The 27738-nt window shown below is 42.8% G+C and overlaps 1 protein-coding gene across 1 annotated transcript in view; it reads left to right on the forward strand.

Moving 5' to 3' along the window:
* Lrp2 (LDL receptor related protein 2) overlaps window positions 1–27738 on the forward strand; it is a 122469-nt gene that overhangs the window by 36922 nt on the left and 57809 nt on the right. The window contains exons 5-22 of the mRNA XM_057755331.1: window positions 2489–2599; window positions 2897–3010; window positions 4081–4197; window positions 5421–5570; window positions 6687–6806; window positions 11135–11263; window positions 12821–12990; window positions 14108–14331; window positions 14869–15075; window positions 15991–16193; window positions 17816–17956; window positions 19275–19478; window positions 20942–21134; window positions 22560–22685; window positions 23234–23364; window positions 24431–24568; window positions 24794–25075; window positions 26147–26389. Coding sequence (XP_057611314.1) covers window positions 2489–2599; window positions 2897–3010; window positions 4081–4197; window positions 5421–5570; window positions 6687–6806; window positions 11135–11263; window positions 12821–12990; window positions 14108–14331; window positions 14869–15075; window positions 15991–16193; window positions 17816–17956; window positions 19275–19478; window positions 20942–21134; window positions 22560–22685; window positions 23234–23364; window positions 24431–24568; window positions 24794–25075; window positions 26147–26389 — 3003 coding nt within the window. The remainder of the gene's footprint in view (window positions 1–2488; window positions 2600–2896; window positions 3011–4080; window positions 4198–5420; window positions 5571–6686; window positions 6807–11134; window positions 11264–12820; window positions 12991–14107; window positions 14332–14868; window positions 15076–15990; window positions 16194–17815; window positions 17957–19274; window positions 19479–20941; window positions 21135–22559; window positions 22686–23233; window positions 23365–24430; window positions 24569–24793; window positions 25076–26146; window positions 26390–27738) is intronic.

Here is a 27738-nt window from a genome sequence, read left to right on the forward strand (position 1 = left end):
CCGTCCCCCATGACTGTCCATTCTTGTGGCTGTTCATTTCCCATGTGAAGTAAGAAGGGTAAGATCATTCACTTCAGTGAGCTAGCACTCAGGACACTTTTATGTTGAAGCTACTATGTGGAAGTGCAATGAAGATTCTTCTTTTGAAGTCATGTGACTGAACGTTGCATGCTACTTTGGAAGCTTAGACATAGAATAATATTTACTGGCCTAGCTTTGGATATTTAGAAACGAAGAGGTTTAGGCTAATTAATTTACTATAAAAAACTGGGAAAAGATTATTTGCACCAGAAAAAGATGAAAAATAGATTTAAACCAGCCGTTCTCAATTTTCCTATTGCTGTGACTCTTTAATACTGTTCCTCATGTTGTGGGGACCCCCAACCATAAAGTTATTTCATTGCTACATCACACTTGTTAATTTTTATTGTTATTGAGTTGAATTCAGTTTAGCAAGGATTCTGTACATAGCTCTTGCTTGAAAAGACTCTGGGACCATCCATATCTTATTCTGGCTGTACAACCTCAAGCTGGGCTTTAGCTTCGAGGTAGGGATGTGTTATCTTACTCTGAGACTTACCTTTTCCTTGTTTAAAAATAAATCTGAAAACAACTTGCGAATCCCAAGGAATATAATCCTCAATGAGAAAGAGTCAGACCCAGGAGGAGAACACACTTGTGTGAAGGACATAAATACTATGTAATCCCAACACTAGGGCAGCTGAAGTAAGGGGATCATGAGTTGAGGCCAGCCTGATCTACATAGTGAATTCCAGGCTAGCCTGGGCTACATAGCAAGACACTGCTGCAAAATGAAACAGTAACAAAGCAAAGCAGGTGTTGAGAAACCTATAGCAGTATTGGCCAGTTCTCTTTCTTTTCTCCCCTTTGATCTCTTCCTGTTACTCATTTTTCTTGTCTTCCTCTTTTTTCCCCCTCTTTGCTTTTTCACTCTGTGGCCCAGGCTGGCCTGGAACTTACTATGTAGCCCAGCCTTTCTTTTCTCTAGCTAAAAATAACCCTCTTGCCTCATTTTCCTGAGCTACCAACCCTGAGCAATAATGAACTGAGTGGTGTAGTCCTATGACTAAATAAGTAAGGTAGAACCCATGAGTTCCAGCGTGTCATCATGTAAAGGACACACTAGGATGCAGGGTAACACAAAGGGCAGACAGATGGCGTGCCATTCTTGCATTGGACATTGATTTTTTTTTTTTGCTGTGACTCAGAAATCTAGGTTAAGCATCTAGTTAATATTGATGTGATTGTGTAGATATGGATTATGTATGTATCTGTGTGTGTCTGTGCATTGTAGCAACTCAACAGTCACATTTGTGTATTCAGTCAGCTTCAAGGTTGAAGACACCCTGTACTAAGACAGACTTGCCGTTAATACTCTCTAAATAATACAGCGTGCAAGTATTTGGAGCTTATATGAGGAATGATAAGCTATTTAAAGATAAATGCGGTGTACAGGAGGATGGGTACGGGTTGTGGACAAATGTGCACTATTTTATATGAGGGACTCAGGACTCTGGGTCTTGATACACACAGTGTGGTCCAGGAGCCAGTTTCCATGGATACTGAGGTATAATAGTAATGTGTGCTTGGGGAGCAATCATTGTTTTTTTTGTTTTTCGAGACAGAGTTTCTCTGTAGCTTTGGTACCTGTCCTGGAACTAGCTCTTGTAGATCAGGCTGGCCTAAAACTCACAAAGATCCGCCTGCCTCTGCCTCCCACGTGGTGGGATTAAAGGTGCACGCCACCACTGCCCAGTGAGCAATCACAGCTTTTTAAAGCTGTTTACTAAACCGGGTGGTGGTGGCGCATGCCTTTAATCCCAACACTTGGGAGGCAGAGGCAGGTAAATCTCTGTGAGTTCGAGACCAGCCTGGTCTACAGAGCTAGTTCCAGAACAGGCTCCAAAGCCACAGAGAAACCCTGTCTGGAAAAACCAAAAAAAAAAAAGCTGTTTACTAGACATTGTTTCCTTAGGACAATCGACCCTGTGTGGTAGTTATTCATTCATATTGACGGAAACCGAGTAACTTGATTAAATAGCCACTGGCTATTTATTTATTTTCTCTGCCCTTGGCCAAGGTCTTCTAATTTCTAGGCTTGCTCTCTCTCCCCCTTCCATGAGAGAATTGACCCTTCACTTCCCAGAACAAGTATAGCAGTGCATCAGCTTCCTAGGGTGTAATTCATATTATATAGGAGGAGGCTCCATTTTAAATCATTTTATATTTACCAACCCTCAATCTTGAGCTACACTTCTTTAGCTATCTCTTGGCTCCCACATTGTCCTGTGGTGAAGCTTTGGTGACTCCCTCATTTGCCTATCATTTGCTGTGTGTGTCTATATTTGATTGATGCCCCTTTCCCAGACTTGACTGTTTTAGGAGGTCAGGGACCACTTAGATTCAGTCCTTGCACAGTAGAGTCACTCAGGATGCCTTCACTGAAGCTTCGTTGTTCCTGTAACAGGTTATCCAACATGTGATCAGCTTACGTGTGCCAATGGAGCCTGTTATAACACGAGCCAGAGGTGTGATCAGAAGGTTGACTGTAGAGACTCCTCTGATGAAGCTAACTGCAGTAAGTCAAGCGCCTTAGCGGCCTGGTGGTGTGGGAAATTGAAGCTGGCCTCACACCGTTCTTCCCAAGCCTGGGTCCACTGGATCCATATCATCCACCAGTGGGAGTATTTACACAATTAATTTTGGCAGAAGCCACAAATTGGGCCCATTCTATTCCCCAAGGACTGGTTGTATCAGTGCCCACTGCCTAATAAGTTACTTCTAAAATAGAGGTGGAATCTTCCAAAAGAAATCAGGTGGTGACGGTTAATGTGAAATGATCCCTCTTCTTCCTCTTTTTAACCTCGTGTCCCAGCTGCACAGTGTTCACACAAGGAATTTGAGTGTGGCAGTGGGGAGTGCATCCTCCGCGCCTACGTCTGTGACCACGACAATGACTGTGAAGATAACAGCGACGAGCACAATTGCAGTACGGTGACTTCCTTATGCTGGGTCATGTGATAAGGGGTGCTTCCTCCTCCTCCGTATGCTAGCATTTTTCCCTCAAAGGAGTCTCTGATGGCAGAAGAAGCCAAAAGATAATGGAAGGGCCATTGCTCCAACTTTATTAGTATTGCTTGACCTGGGTTCCTTTATCCTCCAGAGATCACAGCAGAGGCAAAGAGTTGCTGATAGCTTGCATTCTTTCCTGCATTCTTTGAGACAGAGTTGCAAGTCACAATATGTCACACAACTCTGATCTTGAGAGTCGATCTTGAGAGGGAAGGGAAAGGAGTGTCTAGCTAACAATGCCTCTAAAGCCAATCCTAAAATCTCTACTGCCTTGTAGTTAGAAGGCCAGGAAAGTTTCTAAGGTTGTAGATGACTATCATTGTTTCTGCATCTTTCCTCCTGACCTCACCAATATTTCCATGTCTTCAGTATATTCCTTTCTTGAAATATTATAAAGTTAGAATACATCATGGTAACTGTTTTACCAGCTCCCACAAATCACCAGCTTCCTGCAGTCATTTCCCTACTACTTCTTTGATCGGCTGGTGCCACATCTCCCTGTTTTTCCAGGAGTTAGGCACGATTTCCTTCTTGGAACTTGGGCCGTATTTCTGAGAGAATGAGGCACCATGGAATGGGTGACTCCGAGTGTTTTGGTGTAGGTGACAGTTACAATGCTATGGTAAAGTCCGTGATTACTGAGTGTTGGCATCTAGCCTCGTGATCACCACATATCTCTGCCCTCTGGCCCAGAGTTCATACCTTCGAGTCAAAGTTTTTGCCTCTTTTTCTCCTTCCTTCATTCCTGTGTTCCTTCCTTCCTCCCTCCCTTCCTTCATCTTTTCCTTTGTTCCTTCCTTCATTCCTCATTCATTTTTTCCTCCCTCCCTTCTTTCCTTTGTCGCTTCCTGCCTTCCTTCTTTTCTTCCTTCTTTTCCTTGTTAAGCTCCAAAGGCTCAAACTGATGAGTGTCTACGAGCTGAACGCAGGCAGCGATTTTCCCCAGTGACTGCACCTTTGCAGTGCTCTGCTGCTGCTCTCTTCCAGCCTATAACACCTGCGGAGGCCATCAGTTCACTTGCTCCAATGGCCAGTGCATCAATCAGAACTGGGTCTGTGATGGAGATGGCGACTGCCAAGATTCTGGTGATGAAGACGAATGTGGTAAGGACCAGCCACCTGGGCGACCCCACTGAATCCCAGATGCAACATCAATTCATTAATCCCCTCCTTCCCATCTTTAAGAGCAGGCAGGACAGTTTCTCGCCCTTCTTTATGCCTTTCTTATTTCTATTTATGCATACAAGGACTTCAAATTCCATTCTGGGTGCCGGGCGGTGGTGGCACACGCCTTTAATCCCAGCACTCGGGAGGCAGAGGCAGGCGGATCTCTGTGAGTTCGAGACCAGCCTGGTCTACAAGAGCTAGTTCCAGGACAGGCTCCAAAAAACCACAGAGAAACCCTGTCTTGAAAAACCAAAAACCAAAACAAAACAAATTCCATTCTGGGGAATTGAACTGAGGACCTCTGGAAGAGCAACCAGTGAGTGCTCTTAACCACTGAGCCATAGCTCCACTTTTCTTTTCCCTTCAAGACCACTTGTTTTCCTGATGCAAAAGTAATAAGGCAGGGAAGGAGGGAGAACGTAATTTCTCTTAGGCTTTAGAGCCTTTAAAAACACCTTAGGCCTGTAGTAACACGCGAGCTTTGAATCACTGGAGGATGGGCCATGTCGGGAACATCGGAAGGGAATTTAGGATGGGCAGATACAGGGAACACCCTGCACGCTGTCATTTGAGAAGGAAATTGCTCTTGGTATTCACTCTGCTGCCGCCACCAGCATTCCTACCCCAGGTCTCAGTTATTGAATGTCCGTTCCATACTGCAGGTTCCTTTCAACGTTCCAGTTCCAGAAAGAAGAGTCAATCTTTTTTTTTTTTTAAAGATTTATTTATTTATTATGTATACAACATTCTGCCTCGATGTATGCCCGCACGCCAGAGCAGGGCGCCAGGTCTCAGTACAGATGGTTGTGAGCCACCATGTGGTTGCTGGGAATTGAACTTAGGACCTCTGGAAGAGCAGCCAGTGCTCTTTACCTCTGAGCCATCTCTCCAGTCCCAGAAGAGTCAATCTTAATCTGAAGCATCTGTTGATTTTACGTTCTAGTGGTCCGGAAGGCGGCCTTCCCATTTTTGAGTTGGCATTTCCCTTGGATGATCCATGTTTGCTGCCTCTTTCAGAAAAAGTTATGCGGAACTTAAATGATTCCACAGGATCTCAGGAAGAGGCTGGTGGTAGACCCTCCAGAGGGTTGCCCCGCCCATATGGCGAGAAGAATGGCACAATCTCGAGGGTGGTCTAGCACTCTTTTCTTCCCTTCCAGAAAGTAATCAGCGTCATCATTCGTGCTACCCGAGAGAATGGCCTTGCCCAGGGTCTGGACGGTGCATCCCGATCGATAAAGTTTGCGATGGAGTTCCCGACTGCCCCAACGGAGAAGATGAAAACAACGCCACGAGCGGAAGGCAATGTGGTGAGTGTGGGGACCCTAGGAGGGCTGCTTCCTCTTTCAGATTCTTGGAAGCAGACGGCGTCAGCTGGGATTTGCACAACGAATTACCTTAATTTAGTTGCCTCAGGGACAAACGTTTATTCCCATAGTGGTTCTTGCTTCTACAAGCCCACACTTGGGTTGATGATGCTGGACAGAGCAGACCCCAGCATTCAAACATTTTAAAGTCTCTGCAAGTGTCGTGTTCACTGATGCATTGCCCTTAGCATGCTGTTTGGCTGAAGGTAGAACGAAATGAAAGTGCCAACATGGAAAATCATGGAAAAACAATTATGACTCTAACATGGGAGATTCCTATTTTGTGTGACCTATAGGACTCATAAGTGTAATGCAAATGCCCTACCCACTGATCTGTGCTCTCTACCCTGTTTCATACATGTGATATTTTGCTTTATATTAAGATATACTAAGAAAAAGAGAAGCTTCTGGTTCCTAGCTTGTATATATTCAGTGTATATTCAGTTGTTTCCATTGGTTCTTAGGACAGTTTTCCAGTGGGAAAACTGAACTGGCTAAGCAGTGCACAATCACACCCTTTTCATCTCCTTCCTCCAGTTAGCCCATCATGTCCGAGAGCATCTCACATCTTGAAGGCAAATACAGTTTGGACGCTAAATCAATTGGTGGCTTCACAGATGAGCACGTGTAAAATTCCAATCCCAAGGAGTCCCTCTCCCCCTTCGCCTGTCATATCTAAATGTTCCTCCATTTAATTTGTAAGCTTTATTATAAAAGCTCAAGACTAAACATTTTTATATATATTATATTATAATTTGTATAATTATTGTTCAAAGTTTAGAAAATAGACAATAACAGAAAGAAAAAAAAACCAAACCTTTTGAAACCCTGCTATTTGAAGCCAATCAAGGTAGAACTACCAAAGCTTATGACCTGATTTTTTTTTTCTTTATGAATGTCACTAGTAGCTACTAGTTACCAACACAAATGAAGCTTTTGCTACATAATATTGTGGTAAAGTGTCTGGTTTTTTTGCTCTACGTATGGCATGAAAGTTATCAGGCAAACTTCGTTTTGTCCAGTCTATCCACTTAGCCTGTTCTTTCCTTCTCTGATTAGGCACGAGTCTCTGCTCATTCTTAAACTGTGAGTACCAGTGCCACCAGACGCCATTCGGAGGAGAATGTTTTTGTCCCCCGAGTCACATCATCAACACCAATGACAGCCGTACCTGCACCGGTAAGTGGCAGCCAGGAGCTCCAAGAGTTCCCTCAATGTACCAGAGGGACCTGGGCAGTTTCAGCCCTGAGGTGACAGCTGGTGGCGTGACTAGTGACATGGTCCAGTTCACTACCTGATTTTTTTTTTAAGTTAGCATGAATGTATCCTTGATTTTCCTTCCACTCTCTTTCCACACATCTTCCTGCCGCACCCTCTAAACCCCTTCCCCCACTCATGGTTTCCTTTTCATACCCATTCAAATCCATTCCTGTACAGGCATATGAACAGAAGCTATGGCATAGAGCCGCGCTGATTTTTAAACACTGCAAACAAGCACAGGAAATCCTTTTAAGGGTCCCCTGAATGGTTCATCAGTGGGGGAATAGACTTTGCTTTAGAAAGATATTTCTTCGAAAAAATTCTTATTCCAATTTATTAAAAAAATGTTGAATTTGGACAAACCAAGTGAAGTTCCATTCAGTTTTTACTATTCGCACTGGGCTAGAATATAACTTTGCAATTATTGAATATAGTTGATCTTAGTAACTATCTATAGTCAGATGATCATTTGAATAAATTAGCAAATTCAACTTGGAAAATTTAAGTCAGTATGAAAGCAAAATCGTCTTGCTAGTCACTAACTTGGAATTCTTAGTGAGCGAGAACTATAATAGCAGGGTTTACATGTTGTCAAATGGTACAGCATATATTCAGTAGAATAAGCCTAGGATATCCCTGTGATATCTCAGTGTCGTGGTTCTGTAACATCAATTATTTATTTATCCTCTTGCCTCTGCCTACTACTGAGTTCTGAGGTTATTGGCATAGGCCAACTTCAGCTTTTTAAATATTAAGACTATATCCCAAGGTATGCCTATGGCCTATCTGTGCCCCTCAAGTAATTCTATTTATCCTTAAGTATTAAACTGGGTCTCCTGGTGTCATGTCTCACACCTGTTATCCTAGCACTTGGGAAATTGATGCAGGAAGATTAGGAGTTAAATGTTCCTTGAGTTTGAGGCCAGCCTGAGCTACATGGAGAACCTGTGGTTCGTGCCTGTCACCCTGAGACTGAGAAAATTCTATGCTATTATAAACATCCGTCCAGGTTTTTTTTAAAATAATTTCAAGACATTTTACGGAGTCTGAAACTGAGCCGTTTTCCTACGTTTATTCTCATGGGATATGGTCAAGGATTAAACTGTATGCAGGCCCACCCTCATCCAGCAGCTAGACTTCTCCATCAGCTCCCCTGGCATTTTTCTGAGTAGCATTCCACTTCCTGGGGCGGGGCTCATTAGTGGGCCAAGACCGCCCCTTTCCTTTGGCAAGTGCCAGGCCACTCTGCTCCCTTAGCTGCCAGCAAGCCGCCAATCCCATTCCCAGGCCTTTCCTTCTCTCAGTGGAAGAGGAATTTCCAAGAGAAATACCAGAAGCCACATTCTCAGGGTGACGTCATCTCTCCATTGCTCCTTTCACAATTCCCAAAGCCAGTGGATGAGGTGGGGGTTGGGGGGGAAGGTAAGAGTGGGGGAGAATGGGGGTGGGTAGTGGGGCGTGAGAGGGTGGGCTGGGGGTTGGGCGTCAGCTGTCTTGCCGTGGAAACTTGATAAGCCAAGAGTGACTTGGTTTTACAGTGTGCTCTGTCCCGTGCCGCCCACAACCTATCCTTGGACTTTCCCCCTCCCCTTTTCCATGTAGCATATATCTTTCCAATATGTAACTCTGAACTGAGGCTTTTATTCAGGTTTAAGCATAGCCCACTAATGACGTGATGCAGAAAAAGTCCTCATTGTGCCGGCGGTTGGGTTTAGGGTTTACCAAACACATTCAGTCTGAGGCACAATGGAAGCAGCATGGTTGAACAGTGAGGGGACTCGTTTTAAATTCCAGCGGACATCCCTCAGTCCCCCTCAGTCCCCTTTTGGGACATTCTTACAGACAACCTCATTTAGAGATAAGCTCAAAAGTCTACACTTGAGGGCCTTTGTGACTGGAAGGCCCCCTGCCACCTGCAGAGGCCTTTTCTGTGACCTCTTCCATTCAAGAATGCCAGATTTACCCCTGAGTTCTAAGACTGGCTAAACGCTTTCATATTCGTTTCAAAGATGACTGTTTTTCTCTTTGTGAACTCTAGTCTAAAGACAGGACATTATGAAACCAGGTATACAGTTGTTTAAGCCGAGTTGAGATTTCAGGGGAATTGTTTTAGTTTGTTCTCTCAAGCAAACCTGCGTGGTTTTTGCTCTCTGCATGGCTGCCTCATTACAGAGACTTCAGGTGTTGGGTGCCTTCTGTCTCTCCGCGGAATGAATGCCTCAGTGCTAATCAAGAATAAAAAGGAGTAATCTTGACATGAAATCTGGTGTCTTTCCACCATTCACTGGGCTCTGGTAGTCTCGACCTGGCAGTGGAGTTTCTGTGGCATGCCGGAGCAGTTTACTGGGCTCATTGTTTCTGACTGACAGGACACGCTGTTTGTTGACAGAATGACATTGTGCCGCAGGGTCAGGGCACGGAGGTCATTCAGCATGCAGGGTTTCACACAGCCAGACAGAAGTATCTTAGGCGTCGTAAGCAAAAAAGGTTTTTGAATTTTGTCAAAGCAGGGCTTGTTCGTAGGAGTAGGGGCCAAAGACTACAAAATGAAGAGAAACAGATAAATGTGCAGGGGTCTGGGCATAGACGGTGCTTCAGGCCTTGTCTGCATCGTTCCTAGTTTCATGAAAGTTCCCCGTTCTACACTCATTTTCTTATCTTACTCAGCTGCTGATAGACGTTTAATTAGCTCTCCACAGTAGGGATCTAAACAGTACAATCTTTTTGGTTGTCATGGTCTTACCATGTATGTAGTCCTTTCTTGACTGTTATTGGAGCAGTTATTGGAAATGGTCACACATATCCAAATGTGAAATGCATTCAAAGCAAGGGTGATGGACGGAAAGGAAGGGCATTTGCGCCTCAGATGCCCAGCTCTAGTCTTCTGATGTGGGAGTCTTCTGTTTTGTGTTTTCATTGGTTAAATAAAGAAACTGCCTTGGCCCTTTAATAGGACAGAAAATTAGGTAGGTGGAGTAAACAGAACAGAATGTGGGGAGAAAGAAGCCGAGTCAGTCAGTCGCCATGAATTGATGTGAGAGCTAGCCAGTAAGAGGCTAGAGCTAATGGGCCAAGCAGTGTTTAAAAGAATATAGTTTCCGTGTAATTATTTCGGGTAAAGCTAGCCGGGTGGTGGAACGCAGCCCGCCGCCGTTCCCGCTACATCCTTCTGTTTGGCATCCATACCCCTGCTGCTCTCTGACTCCAGGCCCTTAGTTTGATAATCAAAATTTAGACGGTGTGCTTGTGAAATGGCTCGGTGTGTCTTTCACACACTTACTGTGGAATGCACATGCGCACACAATACACTCACACACACTCACACAAACACACAAGCACACATACACACACACACACACACACACACACACACGAAATTGGTACCTGGGTATAGTGATACCCTTTAATGCTAGCACAGTGACTTTGTCACAACAAAGCAAAACTAAAACAAAATAAATAATGAATTATCAGTATGCTTTCCTAATGGCGGGGGCATGAGGAGGAAGTTCATTGTTAGGGGAGGGATCATGGATAGGAAGGGTATTTAAATGTACCGGCCTACCAACGATAGGACAATTTGGGTATCTCTCAAACCTTACAATTTGAAGAAACTTTCTTACAATATTGTCTTTCATATTAAAATTCTTTGTCAATAGAACTGAGATTGCTTTGTGTGTGACTTCGCATCCCTTTTATGTAAGGAACATTCAGCAAATACTTTTGCTTGAATGATTAAGGAATAAATGGAATGTTGCTTATGACATTTGAATGAACAAAAATCCCCAAGACCACAGACCATCTTCATGCGGGGTCTCTCACACATTTGTATTCCTGTATCTTCACTTTTTTTGTAAATTATATGTAGCCAGTAAAGACTTTGTGTAGCAGACAAGACTGAGAAACTGGGGGACAAATATTTATTAGTGGAAAAGTCTAGGTTTTCAAGGGGAAGCATTTCGGCAAAATGCATGAATCATGTAAGCCAATATTAATTAGTATTAAAATTAGTATTAATACTGAGATACAGTGATGTGAGTGTGTGGCTACAGCTTTCTATAACGTTTTTAAATTTTTCTCTTGTGAAAATGCATGTCTTAGGTTTCTCCTTTCTAGGCTTTTTATTATTATTATTATTATTTTGTATACTTCTCCGGACAAGGATATAACATTCCTTATTTCTTTCTGGGAATTCCCAAGAAATGCCGATGACCATGATGATTATGAATGCTTTTCTTCCCACGTGACAGATTTTGATGACTGCCAGATATGGGGAACTTGTGACCAGAAGTGTGAGAATCGGCAAGGCCGCCACCAGTGTCTCTGTGAAGAAGGGTACGTCTTGGAGCGTGGGCAGCACTGCAAAGCCAATGACTCGTGTGAGTACTCAATTCTTCAGTCATCTCCTGGTACTCCCTTTCCTTAGCTCATGGCAGAAGACACAACACAATCTCCGTCCTCCCAGAGTGGAAGAAAAGATAAGCCTTAATTGTATATTAGCACTAAGGTTCAATTTGTGTATCAAGGGTGGATGTTTCTAATATTCTTCTTTTTCTCCCCTTTTTCAGTACTAAGTATTGAATCTAATTCCATTCCATGCCGCCTTTTTTTGAGGGGGGGGGGGATTAGTTTTGCTTTTTTTGTTTTTTTGAGGCAAGCTCTATCCCTGTAGCCTTGGTTATCCTGGAACTCACTCTGTAGACCAGTCTGGCCCTGAACTAACTATCTGTCTGCTTCTACCCTAAGTGCACCAATTCAGCCGTTTTAATGGCTTCTTTATTGACCCAGGCCATTGTATTGCCCAATTAATTTGATTGTAGAATAACAGTTATGGCTGCATTTGACTGACACAGGTATTTAATCTTTAACTCATCACAGATGTGTTAAAATATCTGTAGAAATAATAGAAAATTTCAACATGGACATGCTAATTTTTTTGTGAATGTTGATTTTTTTTTTTTTTTTTTGGTGAATGTTGAATTTTACCTATTTTGCCTAAGCCAACCTGGGATGATGTCTCCAGACAGCAAAATAAAAATACACTCATGTTAAAAAAGCATATTCATGTTTAATTCTTAATTCTTTCTTCCAAGTATATTTCCTTTCCCACAAATAATTTATTTGCTTCATTTCAATTTTAGAAATGCAAATTTAAAAATGCAAAAATGTACAATTATAGATATTTGATCCCATTTTAACATGTACTAGTAAACTATGCATGCAGTTCTGCTTTTGATAATGTCACTTATGCTCGTCTTAACTCTTTATTTTTTTTATCATTGATTATTTATTATTTTTACTTATAAGCCAGAGCATCACAGTGTAGCTCATGCTGGCCTAGGCCTCACTGTGTAGGGCATGCTGGCCTCTAGCTCTGGACAGTCCTGCCTCAGCAGCAGTGGCAGGCAAGAACCACCACTCCATGCATCCGTTCCCTTTCATCATGGATAGTATGTCAGCTTTGAATGCGCATTTTTCTATGTGTATGGGTGCACGTCCGGTACCCGAGGAACCCGGAAGAGGGAGTCAGAAAACCAGGAAGTGGAGTTACAGAAGGTTCTGAGCTGCCATGCAGGTGCTGGAAATCAAACCCAGGTCCTCTGGAAGAGCAGTCTTGCTTCTACCCACTGAGCCATCCCTCCAGCCTTGCATATAACTTTGAAACCCAGCCAACCATATTACTCCAATATGACTCAAGTGGTTTCTTAGTGTTATTTTGGATACTTGGGGAGTGTGTAGTATAGATTTGGATTCACCAGAGCCATATATTCCTGAGGATAAGGTGTCCTAATGTTTATCAGGGGACTTGCTGTATTATTAACCGCATTGGACCAGTGATGAGGATACTGTTCTAACTCACTTAGCTAAGCATCTTTGAGACCCAGTTCGCCTCCTGCTGTCTGCCAACATTTGTCCTTCATTGGTTCCCCTTGCAGTCAGCTCAGCTTCCATCATTTTCTCCAATGGTCGGGATTTGCTAATTGGAGATCTTCATGGAAGAAACTTCCGGATTCTGGTAGAGTCTAAAAACCGTGGACAGGCTACGGGCGTGGATTTTCACTATCAGAAGCAAAGAGTCTTTTGGACAGACCCCAGGCAGGATAAGGTAAATAGAAAATTCAAGGGCATAGCTTGCGAGCCGCATGGAACCTAAAGCACAAAGTGTTGATAGCTTTTCATTTGGGGGGAGTGGAGAGGAGAAGCTCTTTTGTTTTCTGACAAAAAAGGCCCTTGAGATATTTTATGTTAATCAGCACCTTTCCATGAGATACTATTACATGTAACCTGTGAGACAAAGACAGCCATTATTTGGATCAGCCTTGAGCAACTTTTAATTTTATTCATAAAGGAGTCCAAAAGAATAATTAAAAGAAATCATAGACCTTCCAGTACTAGATAGATATTTAGTAGTCATTTTTGAAACTCGATCATAGTGCTCTTGCTTACTTGCATGATAAAAATCAGATTTTTTTAAACCTTCAGATTGTATATAACTGTACGGTTGAGGGTTGGGCAAAAAATACTGGAACTCTTTATGTGATGGTCAATTCTTCATTACATTGTTTTACTTAAAATATAGGATTGATGTTTTGAATCTGTATTATATTCAATATAATATTTTAGAAACTCCTAAAGAGTCATGGAATTTTGTTTATTCTTGTTATATTTCTTTTAATAGGAAACGAATTATGCCTAAGTTTCAACATAATGTTGAATTTTGATTATTAGCAATTCTGATTTGAATAAAACTGAAAGCAGGCCACCATCTCCACAAAACAACAGCAACAAAAACAAATCCTTAGCTCGGCGGTGGTGGCTCACGCCTTTAATCCCAGCCCTCAGGAGGCAGAGGCAGGCGGATCTCTGAGAGTTCGAGGCCAGCCTGGTCTACAAGAGCTAGTGCCAGGACAGGCTCCAAAGCTACAGAGAAACCCTGCCTCGAAAAAAAACTAAAAAAACAACAACAAAACAACAACAACAACAACAAAAAGAACAAATCCTTACAACAAGGATAAAAAGAATGCAGGCTTAAACCAAAACAAAATGAATTCTACAGAATTCAACCATGTATTTACCTTATATGTACTCTGAACAAAATCCATTTTATCCCGATAACCCACAATGTAAAATATAATAGCTAGCTGTTTGTAAGATTGAGGTAACTGAGTCATACATTATATTATATACTTTCTAAGTATATTGACTGTGGCTTTTTCTTTCAGGTTTTTTCCACTGACATAAATGGCTTAGATACCCAAGAAATTCTCAATGTTTCTGTTGACACTCCAGAGAATCTAGCTGTGGACTGGATTAACAATAAACTTTACCTGGTAGAGACAAAAGTCAACCGCATTGATGTGGTCAACTTAGATGGAAGTCAGCGTATTACTCTCATAACTGAAAACTTGGGGCGTCCTAGAGGAATTGCCCTAGATCCAACTGTGGGGTAAGTGATGGCAGAGTATACCTATTCCTTGGCTTAAACATCTAACCCCCATTTGATTGGTTGGGGGTCAATTCTGAGTTCTTTAAGGTTCAGTTCTCTAGAACTCAAGTTTCCTAGGCATAGAGGTGTAAGTCCATATGAGGATATGCAATCCAAGCACACCTTCTGGTGTTATTGATACTTGATGTGGTGTGAACCATCTTCTTCCTGTTTAATCATATTTGCCTAGCTGTGGGTTCTGGTTCAGTTTGATTATTAAAATACAATGTGAGTATGCTCACCCATATCATATTAAGGGGATGCCTCAAGTGTGGACCCACAGACATGGTTTTTAAGGGGGAAGGCAAGGCTGTTGTCAGTGTTCTGGTTTGCCCTCGATCTCTGGGCGTAGCTCTCACGTTGATCAGCAGTGTGAACCCACACCACACACCAATCCAGCTTCCTTCTCTTTAGGTTTCCCTTTAGGCTCTAGACCCCCATAGATGAGGCAAACTTTTACTAAACAGACTTTTTTCATCTTCTGCTCCTCTCTCGTAGCTATTTATTTTTCTCAGATTGGGCAAGCCTTTCTGGGCAACCCAAGTTGGAAAGAGCCTTCATGGACGGCAGCAACCGGAAGGATCTGGTAAAAACAAAAGTGGGGTGGCCTGCTGGGATCACTCTGGATCTGGTGTCCAAGAGGATTTACTGGGTGGACTCTCGGTATGACTACATTGAAACTGTAACCTACGATGGCATTCAAAGGTGAGCCTTTTTAAAAAAATAGCTTTATAAACTTTGGGGGAAACAGTATAAATCTGAAGAAACTGAATTAAAATAAGAGCTTCATTTTTTTTATGTTGACTTGTGCCTACAGTGACCTGCTCTTTTAAAAAAATTACATTTATTATTGCAATTATTATCATTATTGTGTTTATTTTCAAGAGCCCCATTGTACTGTTTTTCAGGGCCTGATAACATTTTTCTTTCAGATAATGGTTTTTCCCTTCAGAACCACTCTTACCTCACTTCTTTTTTTTTTTAATATTTTAATTATTTATTTAACTGTATGTTATGTGCATTGGTGTGAAGGTGTCAGATCTTGTGGAACTGCCATGTGGGTGCTGGGAATTGAACCCAGGTCCCCTGGAAGAGCAGTCAGTGTTCTTAACTGCTGAGCCATCTCTCCAGCCCCTCTACCTCACTTCTTTCCTGTACTTAATCAAATGTCAGTTGTGTTCCTGTCACAGTTATGACCTGTGGACAGTTTCACCCAGTAGCTGAGAGTGGTAGGAAGCCCTGGGGGTTTGCCTCTGCCTTCCACCGTCTTGTCTTCAAGTTGCTGAGGAATGGTCCCCAGTGCAGTGAGGAATTATTGCCGAGGGAACAAGCTGGAGGATAATTCCCATCTCCGCTTATTTTCCCTTGTCAATCCTCTCCCTCCTCCTTTCCTTTGCTTGGTAGTGGACCTTAACATGGTAGAAAGCATTCCTACCCCTGAACTACAACCCCAGCCTGCGTGGAGGATTTCAAAAGCACCCTAAAACATTTCTTTTTCAACATGTTCTAAATCATAACAATCGATTTAGGTTTTTAGACACCCAGCTGAACAAATTACTCCTTCACTAAAATAAAAGCAGGCAACAATGGTATGTTACACACGTGTATCTTTTGTAACAGGAAGACAGTAGCTCGTGGCGGCTCCATCGTCCCTCATCCCTTTGGAATAAGCTTGTTTGAGGGACACGTGTTCTTTACTGATTGGACAAAGCTGGCTGTGATGAAAGCAAACAAGTTCACAGAGACCAACCCTCAAGTGTACTACCAGTCTTCCCTGAGGCCTTACGGGGTGACTGTTTACCATGCCCTCAGGCAGCCCAATGGTAAGTCTCTGTCCCATGTGGCCATGGAAACTAATGATGAGACCCCTCATGAGATCTGGGTGCTGCTAACTAAACCATGCATATTTCAAGAAATCAATAACATCAATTTTAGACTTACAATCACAGATGAAGGATAGTCCTTGAACTGATGTTTTGGATCCTGTAGTGTAGTCCAGAGCCTGCACAGGTGATAGCAGCAAATGAACTATGCCAACCAACTCTCTGTGCTCATGTGATTTCGTGTCAGCTTTATTTTTGCATTAGGGCTATCATGGACCAGATACGTTTACTTGTCTGGTCAATAATTAAATCTTATGTTTCAAAACCCGGTGTGGTTGCAAATGCCTTTACTCCCAGCAGAGGTAGGTATTATAGAGCCATAGTCACAAACGGAAGGGTACATGAACAAGGAAATCTTTGGATTCAGATACTGTTATTTTAGAGCAGGGTTTGTGTTGTCTGGGGTTTTAAATTGAGCTTTGGTGCCTACCTGTGCTGTATGTGAAACCAATGTGATGCTACAGAAAGACTTGATAAATTATAAAAAGAAAAAGTTGTTTTAGAATTTTGACTGTCATGTTAATTAAGGGAGGAATCTATTTAGAATGAAGAAAAACTATAAAGTAATTCAATATTTTATTTATTTATTTATTTTGGATTTTTTAAGACAGGGTTTTCCGTGGTTTTTGGTTCCTGTCCTGGAACTAGCTCTTGTAGACCAGGCTGGTCTCAAACTCACAGCGATCTGCCTGCCTCTGCCTCCCGAGTGCTGGGATTAAAGGCGTGCGCCACCACCGCCCAGCTAAAGTAATTCAATATTAAAAAAGACAGAAAACCACATGAGAACAAAATATCACATACCAGGATAGCATTTAATACACTAAATTTAAATAAAATGTATACTTGGTCTGAAAACATTCTGGGAATCTCTAGGTTCAAAGCTTCCATAATCCGTTCAGCCTTCCATATTGTTATTTGCTCTGAATGATGTCTATTTCCTCAAATCAACACAACTGAGAGGGAAAGTTTTATAAGGTTCAGAAAGAAGACTCACCACTGTCTACAATTCAAGGTCTAGGGAATCTGAAACCCCATTCTGGTACTTGGGCATTGCACACACATGGTGCACAGACATAAATGTAGGCAAAAACTCATACACATAAGATAAAAAAAAGCAGACAAAGTAGCGTACTGTTGGCATCTCTGCATAGGAATATAATGAGCTATCAGAAGGCAAAACCTAGTTTGTGTGACACGCAGGATTTGAATCCTGATCTGTGCTTTAGCCAAGCACTCAATTTTAACTTTTCAGGCCCCAGCTAGAATAAATATTTCTTTCAGGGTTATGATTGATACACTGACTTACTTGCAAAATATGTACTCAATAGGTAATAGATGTTCTGAAATTGGAGATGTAGCAGTTATATACTGGAGGCTACCACACTGACATAATTATCTCATAGTTTAGACTCTGCAGGAGTCACAGTTTAGCCACTAAGAGTGGAGGGCTAGGGAGACCAGACTGGAGACATGACTATGAAATTATAGCCACCATGGGGCCCCCAAATGGTTGTTTGTGTCTTGTGTCACTTCAAGTGTCATAATACGTGTGCTTCCCCCAGCCAGCAATCCGTGTGGAAGTAACAACGGGGGCTGTGAGCAGGTCTGTGTTCTGAGTCACAGGACAGACAACGGCGGCCTGGGCTTCCGCTGCAAGTGTGAATTCGGCTTTGAACTGCACGCTGATGAGCGCCACTGTGTTGGTAAGAAATCCGCCTGAACTGTAGGCATCCCTTGGATTGTGTGTGCGTGCTTCTGCCCAGACAGCCCCTCTGTGCTCTGGGCCAACTCACCAAGAACAGCAATGGCTCAGTGTAGAGAACCATTCAAATTGAAGATTTCCCTTTGGTTCGTCGTTCATGGCTTTCTCAATCTTTTCCTCTGAAACTTCTGTCCCTCTTTATTATCACGAGTTATCAGCTATAACTAGATTTGAATTATCTTTAGACAGTTTCCCCATGTAGTTCAGGCTGGACTGGGACTCATGGCCTTTCTGCCCCAGTACCCAAAGTGCTAGTATTACTGGTGTACACCCCCATTTTGGGTTCTCCCACATTTCCCCCCTAGTGCTGCCTTTGGAACCTCAGGGTCCTGTGCTCTGCCTGTCACATTGCCACATAGCCATTTTGGAATAATTTCTGGATCACCTGGCCTTGTGGCTTCATTCAAAAATAGTTGTTGTTTTCTTTTATTCCTTTCTTCCTCCTGGTTCTCTTGGAGGCTGCTGCTTTTCTCTTGGTCTGTCTGCACTCTCCTAAGGAGAAATATAAATATATATATATATATTTATTTATTTATAAGACTATTATGATGAGGGGACTGGGGTGATGGCTCAGGAGGCGAGAGAGGATCTGAGTTTGGTTCCTGCAGTAGCCACGTGAGAACTCCGGTTGCCTTGGGTACCAATAATCCCAGTACTGGGAGAGTGAGAGAGGGTCAGGGACAGGGTGGGGCTTTAGGGTGTGCCTGCAGCCAGCCTGCCCCAAAGTGGTGACCTCCAGGTTCAGCGAGAGACACAGTCTCTGGGAAGAGGGGTTAGAGCACCCTCCTCTGGCCTTTGATCTCTCAGGAGTGTGCCTACCCCACTTCTAACACAGAAAGGATAACAGGAGTAGAAACACATTTGTGCATAAGTGTGCAGTAACGAAACGTGAAGACTACAATACTTACCATTATATTTGCTCATCTCTTAAAGATGGACACTATAATCTCACACTGGCTCAGAATTGAGGGGCATTTAGGGGTAGACTCACAGATCACAATCATGCTCGAACGGGGAACAGAACCGAATCCAACAGCTGGCAGAGGGAATGCGCAAGCTCAATGGCTGCATTTATAGTATGAGAGACCACGCCCAGTGGGCTGGTATCTTAAAGGCTATTGGCTGAAGGAGTTACCACAGCAACCTGTTTTCTTCTGGACTATGGTTCTCCGTTATATGATGAGCAGAAAAGCGCTGTCTCTGGCGCAGGGCCCCACTGCATGGCTGCTGACACCGCTGTTTTCTTTCTCTTCCTACAGCTGTTAGGAACTTCCTGCTGTTCTCATCGCAGTCCGCTGTGCGAGGGATCCCATTTACCCTCTCCACCCAGGAAGACGTCATGGTTCCCATCACTGGGAGCCCTTCCTTCTTTGTTGGAATTGATTTTGATGCCCAGTACAGCACCATCTTTTTCTCAGATTTAGCAAAGGACATCATTTATAAACAAAAAATCGATGGCACAGGTGAGGAGGGTGTATGTGTGTGTTGACATATTTGATTTGTTTTCCCCTAACGCAACCATTCATTCTGTTTGCTGTGTAGCCCATGCTGGCTTGGAACTTGCGGGAATCCCCCTGCTTCAGCCTCCTGAAGTTCTGCGTTGATGGGTATAAACAACCCTGGCATCTCTATTTTCAAAACAAATTATAAATGAGATTATTATATTTATTTGCAAATTACTATGAAACCCCAGCTAGCCTTGATCTATGCTATCTAACCTAGGTTGACCCAGAACTCACAGCCATCCTCCTGCCTCAACTTCACAAGTGCTGGAATTATGGGCTCATGCTACCACCCACCCGGTGGTCTTTTGACATCTCCATCCTTCAGTCACTAACACACGAACCCCCAGCTAAACTGCAACAGAAAGCAGAATTCACTCCTTCTCTCTGCTTCCATTGGGGATCTCAAGCAGTGATAATGAATGCTATAAAATCCCACTCTAGCTCAGAAATGGGTATAAATAAAGGGCTATTTATTTGGGGGTAGACTCACAGATCACAGTCCTCTGCGTGAATGGGGAACAGGAACTAAGTCCAGAAGCTGGGAGAGAGAGTATGTGCATGCTTTATGTTGGCATTTATAGTATAAGAGGCCATGCCCAAGTGGGCTGGTATCTTAAAGGCTACTGGCTGAAGGAGTTCCCATAGCATCTCCGCCTTTCATTTAATAAAATAAGAGTTCTAAGCCTAATACAAAATTATATAGAGCAACCACACATGATTGTAATCACCACTCGATATAGTGCCTATGAGGATGAATGAATCCATGCCAAGTACCTGGCTCCCAGTAAGTACTCAAGTAACATGCTTTTGCATTGTTAACACAGAAGACCTAGTATTTTGATCTATGGGTAAAGAACCAGAGCCTTTCCTTTTTATTATCTGAAAAACAGAGAAATGTGATGCGTATTCTCAATGAGTTGGAAAGAAGACAGTCACAAGGTTTTCATAAGGAAAGAAATACAGAGAAAGAGGGATCTTTTTCTCACGTAACCGGGTCTTCTGGTTCCTCGGCTCTCATGGCCACCCGTGGCTGTGCAAGCCTGCTGAGAGTCTCGGGAGGGTTGGGCGGCAGTGTCTGTGGGCTACCCCCCGACTGTACCTGGCAGTATCAGCCCAGAGCTGTCTCTGAGTGGTAATAGGTGAGTTCAGGTATCTCTTTCTCACAAGTTCTGGAAGGTTGAACGAGGGAGTAAATCCAGACCCAGGTCTGTTTATCACCACCCTATCTCCTCTCTGAGATCCAGACTGTGGGCAAGGGGTAGATTCGAGGTTTATCTCATTGTTGCTCAGCAATTTGTAGGTTTTTTTTCCTTTAAAGAATTCCACACGTGTTTTTAAAATATGCCCTTTCATCTGACATTGCAATGTGCAGCCGTTGGGGAAGTTTGTCTTAATTAACACGACTCGATTCCTGCTCCTAGGAAAAGAAGTGCTCACAGCAAACAGGTTGGGAAATGTTGAGTGTTTGACCTTTGACTGGATTTCAAGGAATCTCTACTGGACAGATGGAGGGTTAAAGAGTGTCAGCGTCATGAGGCTGGCTGATAAGTCCCGACGACAGATAATCAGCGACTTAAACACCCCGAGGTCCATTGTGGTGCATCCTACTGCTGGGTACGTGAGCGCACGGAATGGCTATATATGCCTTCACAGTGTGCTGCCCCGGGGATCAGACTGCGTACCTCACCTTCAGTTTCATCCCTTCGGCACACATTTTAGTGATCACCTTATCTCCTTCAAAAATGTGAAGTTTCTGTAGGCAGGAAAATATGTGGCAAGATTATCACAAAAGCACCCAATTCTTGCCCTGCTTTAATGTATGAAGCTTTGCAGGGCGGAGGGTAATCATCTTGTAGTTTTTTAGTATAAGGGACTTTCATATCCCTGTGTGTGCTACTGTTAGCCCCGAGGCAGACAGGAGGCAACAGAACACGTTCAGGACTTTATCTAGAGCTAGCCTGAGCAGTTGCCTTTGAATAGAGTGATAAGAAAAATAGCTCATCAGTCAGCTGGGGTCCCTCACTTGGGATGAGGGTACCAATAGTACCTCATTTGGTCAAAAAGTCAGGCTATGGAGGAGGCATGCAGAATCGACTTCTGAGATGTTGACTCTGTGGCTCCGTGAGGTTAGTGGCCCCAGAAGGGCTCACACTATCAAGCCAGATCAATAATAATTGTCAAACGTTAGACCTGCCTAGACACACCTTTCCGTTTTTTTTGCCTAACAAAGTATGTGTTTTGGCTTTGTGCTTTTAGTTTTTCTTTATAAACCCCACCCACCCACAGATGGATATATCTAATGTATGTATCTAATGTATATATAGCCTACACTGGAAATGGTTGGTTTTGAGTCCTAGGAGTTATATTAAAGAGATGGGTATAGTGGCATACACCTTTAATTTATTTTATTTTTTCCAATAAATCTTTTTATTAATTAATTAATTAATTTATTTATTTTTTAAAGATTTCTGCCTCCTCCCCGCTACCGCCTCCCATTTCCCTCCCCCTCCCCTACACCTTTAATTTAATCCCAGAATTTAGGATGAGTTTCAGGCCAGTCTGGATTACAAAGAGTTCCAAGACAGCAGGTCTACACAGAAACCTTGCCAAAAAAAAAAAATGTTATTTTGAGTTTGTTCATTAGTGTTTATATTGTATGTATCTGTTTAAGTGCAGGTCAGAAGCTTGTTAATGGTCTAGAGGCCTAAAGAGGGATCTGAACTCCAGATCTCATGAGCCAGTGCTCTTAATCCCTATACGATTTTTCTAACTTTGAATTAATATTTTTTGGGTAACTATAAATTCTCTAGAAGAATTAACATTGAATGATTAGGTGGTTTCTGTTTAATTCCAGAGTAAAAGAAAATAAAAATCTGTTTTCTTATTCATAGTGTTTACTCTGTATCCCATTTTAATATCATTTATCATTGTGACTGACTACATATTTACAACTTTAAGTATGGAGAGTGAAATCAATTGTAACTCTAAGGCATCAGTTTGCTCCAATGGTGGCCTCCTGCATTTGTTCCCACTTTCTAGGTTTATATTCATTAGTACTTGGCAACGTCCTGCTAAAATCATGAGAGCGTGGAGTGATGGGTCTCACCTAATGTCTATAGTCAACACTACTCTGGGGTTGCCCAATGGTTTGGCCATCGATTGGAGGTGAGTACGAACAGACTCTATCTGAATTTTCATCACTGAAGAGCACAGAGGGCAACACACATAACAGTTCCAGTATGCTGGACACAGGGTGGCACACTAGGACATGAGCACCGAATGCCTGAGACTAACCGGTGATGGATGCTAAATGATGCAGACTCCAAATGCAATTGGTTAGCTGCTGGTGGGATAAATATTCTGAAATTTCTACAAACAGCAGAAGGACAGGTTGAAGATGGATGAAGCTCCAAACTGTATTAGAGCTGATGAAATGTAGCTAGCTTGTGCCTAACTTCTTGTAGAGACACCTTAAGGATAGGAGTCAATCAACAAGGGAATTAATGAATACGGTTAATCAACTAGTACCTATTTGCTGACACATGCTTTGGGGGTTCTCAAGGAAAAAGGCAGATTTCAGGTTTACTGTATTTGTGGGAAGCAGACAACTTAATTTTTTAGGAGATATATTTGAAAGTGAACTGCCTCAGTATTTCTCAGTATTCAGGACACTCTGCTCATGTCTTGGTATTAGATAATTTTTCTTCTTTTAGTGCCTCAAGATTGTATTGGGTAGATGCCTTTTTTGATAAAATCGAGCACAGCACCTTCGATGGTTTAGACAGAAAAAGACTGGACTCTGTAGCTCAGATGACCTATCCATTCGGACTCACCGTTTTTAAAGGTATGTTTTGAAGCAATAAAAGGTACGCCATGCTTTTACTTGGAATTTAAAATTAGGCTACTAAATGTAGAAAAAAAGTTTGGTTTGTTGGAAAGCCCTGTGTGTGAGCCACTTGTGTCTTTGTGGAGACACTCCCGGTCAAATACTTAGCATCTGACTAGGGCCAGTCATACTGAATGTTCTGTCCTGCTGTCTATCTATGCAGTGTGTGACATTTTTAAAATATTTTAAAAATGCTCTGAAATTTCTGAGATGACTCTGACTTTCAAGTATCGTCAGACACATGGTATTTGGTAGAACATAGGAACATTTTAACATGTTAGTTACGGTCTTTCTATATAGCCTAGACCTACTCCAAAAAACCTTTGATCTCAGTCTCAGAAATACATGAATGTCACCATGCCAAGTGTGGACAAATATCAAATAGGAATCTGGTACAGAAAGTTCTTTTATTTCGCAACATGATGCAAATCATTAATCCTTTAGTGAAAGACTAGCTGTGCCCTGCACAGAACTTATCTACTTAAATACAATGAGATACTTTGCTGAATGGCGGGACTGAAGTTTGCAATAAAGGGAGATAAGATTTGGTGGCTTCAATGACCCACTGGTGTGGATCTCAGATAAAGAAGCTTGATTTAATAGGGCTGACATTGTAAGCATGTTATGGTCTTGCATTAGGTGGATTGCATCGCTACAATCTAAACTATTAGGATCGTGTAGGCATTTGCACAGTTGTTGATATTTTACTCAAACACACTCCTGTTTGGGGGATGAGATTTGTACTTTATTCTCTCATGCAGACCCGGGCTACAGGAGATGGTGTGCTCTTTTTTCTTTCCACAGTTAAATATATATACTCACTCTTAAGATTCTTTATGTTCATTTTTATCTATGGAGGTTTAATCCTAATTACTACGAATGCCATTATGCATCTACGTCAGTGTGAGCAATGTCATCAAGAACAAATGGCTACAGATGGGTTCTTGGACCATTGCGTTCTGATACGCACATCGCTGATTCCTCTAACTGTGCCTGCACTAATCATTCTGTTTTTCTTCCTCAGATAATTTGTATTTAACAGACTGGAGACTGGGCGCTATTATCCGAGTCAGGAAATCAGATGGTGGCGATATGGCAATTATTCGAAGTGGCATCAGCAGCCTGATGCAAGTGAAAGCATACGATGCGGACCTGCAGACTGGTGAGGGCACTGCCAAGTTTCTCCGCTAGGGGCACAGTTATCTGACTCGACGCTCCTTTAACTATTTTGTCAACATAGTTCTGTATTCCCATAGCTTGGTTTCTTCCAGTATTTAAATCCCAGTATTTAGATGAAATGCTTTCTTTAGCAGGCCGATTTCTAACGTTGTACTGTGGGGTCTGGAATGGCTTTGCCTGGACAAATCTAGTTGTTTTGCATTTTCAGGGTCTAACTACTGCAGCCAGCCCACCCATCCCAACGGGGACTGCAGCCACTTCTGCTACCCAGCACCCAACTTCCAGAGGGTGTGTGGCTGCCCCTATGGGATGAAGCTTCAGAGCGATCAAAGGACATGTGAAGGCGATCCCGTCGGTGAGCCACCCACAGAGCAGTGTGGCTCCTTCTCTTTTGCCTGCGACAATGGCAAGTGTGTGCCCGATTTCTTCCGCTGTGACGGCGTGGATGACTGCCATGATGGCAGCGATGAACAACAGTGTGCTGCCTTTAGTAAGTATCGGCGTGCTGGAATAGAGCCCAGGCGTGGTCGTATCGCAATAATAAAACAAGGGCTGTGTGCATGGGAAAATACCACTGTGGCATTTTAGAATATGCATGATTTATAGGTAATGTTACAGGTGGATTAGATTATTGTCAATTGACGTTAGTTCTTTGGACCAATGTAGTCAAATCAGAGCTGAGGATAGGGCTCAAATGTAGTGAGATTTTTTTTTTTTTTTTTTTTTAAAGCACAAACAGGGCCCCGGGTTTGCTCACCGGCACTGGAGAGAATAGTATCACAGCATCATAGGTACTTGCAACTGTAGCCTTAGAAAACATTATGTCCTGTGTATTTTATCCCCCTTTTTGGAGTGAAATGAATTGGAATAGAATGACTCTCTTGGTTGTATTCTAGTCCATGATGTCTCAGTCCTAAATACCATTGCAGAAGGCCCCAACAGCAAGGCCCCAAATAATGGAGACTTAGTATTAATTGCAAATTAATTATAAATTAATTAGCCAAATAGTAACTAGTGATTAATTAACAATTAATAAATATTTAGGCTTGTTATTAGCTAGCTCTTATGATAGCTTAAGTCATCCCATTTACCTCATCTGTGTATCCTGCTTTCCTGCTTCTTTCTCATCTCTTCATCCCGGTGTCCCTGCTTCTCTCTGTCCTTCTTCCCAGCATCCTCTGTGCTTAGCTATTGGCCATTCAGCTTTTTTTTAAATAAAAGCAATCATAGTGTCACTTCTTTTAAAAATATTATTCCACAAACACCCTAGTATCCCATTAAAAAATGAAGACAACTGAGATCTTTTAGTAGCAAAGAAGGGTTCTTTGAAAAGCTGTACATTTTCCTGAGGTTGTTGCAGGAAGAAGGCAAATACAAGATTATACCAACTCAAAGTCTAATTTAAGATAACTCTAACTACATCCTGATATGCTATGCTTGGTACTCAACAAACCAGAACCTCTTGACCATTTCTTCTTACTTTGTGTAATGCTGTATTGAAAGATGAGGGCTTAGTCTCTGCAAGAACAATTGGTCTTGACCCCTTTGTGGCTGTTTGCAGACAATTCTTGTTCGCCCTTGGCTTTCACCTGCGCCCGTGGTGGACAGTGCATTCCTAGCCAGTGGCGCTGTGACCAACAAAACGACTGTTTAGATGGCAGCGACGAGCAGAACTGCCCCACGAGGCCAACGTCTACCTGCCCATCCACCTCCTTCACCTGTGATAATCACCTGTGCATCCCCAAAGACTGGGTCTGTGACACGGACAATGACTGCTCTGATGGATCTGATGAAAGGAACTGTGGTGAGTTTTGAGCTGCATTCTCTGGGTCACTGAGCCTTGAATGGTTTGAATAATCAATAGGCTTTGAATTCTTTCCTCTAAGACCCTATCTGTGTCTGATACAGGCTGGATGCATCTTCTATAGGGACTGAATCTTATCAAAGCATAACACATGTCTGACATCCAGATACACAAACAAGCCTGAACCAGATGTGGTGGTCTACATCTGTAGACTATGGGGGAAGCAAGAGACACTGTCCCATGAATAAAGGGTAGAGAGAGAAGGATTTCACCCAACAGCAGATGACATCAACCTTTGGCCATCACATGCATGAGTGTGCTGTCTAACATACATATATGATCATATATGCATGTATGCATGCCACGCACCACGCCCCCGTGTCTGCGCTCTGTGCGCTAGAACCCAGTTCGCCAGCTTCGGACAAGGGGCTGGAGGTTGAGAATACAGACGCAGAGACAGACCGACACACAGACCTCCAAACAATGGCTCAGAAAGTCCCAAGAATGCTCCTTTAGTTCAGGGGCAGATTATATAGAGATAGCCACGCCCCAGCCAAACCCACCAGAAACCACTCTCCTGCCATCAGGAACTCCTGAAGGTCTCGTGCTCAGAGCAGCTGTAGACACTCAGATCAGGGGAAAACAAGTTGTTTACAAGAAATTCAGGATCTGGGGTCTCACTGTTCCCAACACACACACACACACACACACACACACACACACACGTGCGCGCGCATACACAAACATACATATATATACACACACACATCACATTTAATACAGAATATAGACATAGTCCCCCCTTTTTATTTCACCTGTTATTATTACTGTTCAAGATTATAGTTCAAGATGGAGCAGAGTTCTCAAACTAAATTCTTGTATTGGTTGCAGGAGCTGGGTCCTTTGAAATCTTGCCCCCTAGGAACCTGTGATTTTCATGCATTTTATGCAGTGGATTGGGCAGCCTGCACACCTGTCGCCAGCACTGTTTTTTTTTTTTTTTTGTTTTTGTTTTTTTGAGACAGGGTTTCTCTGTAGCTTTGGAGCCTGTCCTGGAACTCCCTTTGTAGACCAGGCTGGCCTCGAAATCAGAGAGATCCGCCTGCCTCTGCCTCCCAAGTGCTGGGATAAAGGTGTGCGCCACCACCACCCGGCACTGTTGTATGCTTAGCATGTGGTGGACTGATCAGGTTGCTCAGATTTGGTAGATTCACAGACACATGAGATACGGCTAGACAGCTGGTGCTTCCGTGATCAGTGTCTTCTGTTTCCCAAGACTGGCTCTGCCCTGGAGTTTACTTTGAGTTTATTGTGCTGGCTTTGACATTATGGGTGTCCTGATGGAGCTG

The sequence above is a fragment of the Chionomys nivalis genome, chromosome 22, assembly GCF_950005125.1.
Source record: "Chionomys nivalis chromosome 22, mChiNiv1.1, whole genome shotgun sequence".
In the NCBI taxonomy this organism is placed as follows: domain Eukaryota; kingdom Metazoa; phylum Chordata; class Mammalia; order Rodentia; family Cricetidae; genus Chionomys; species Chionomys nivalis.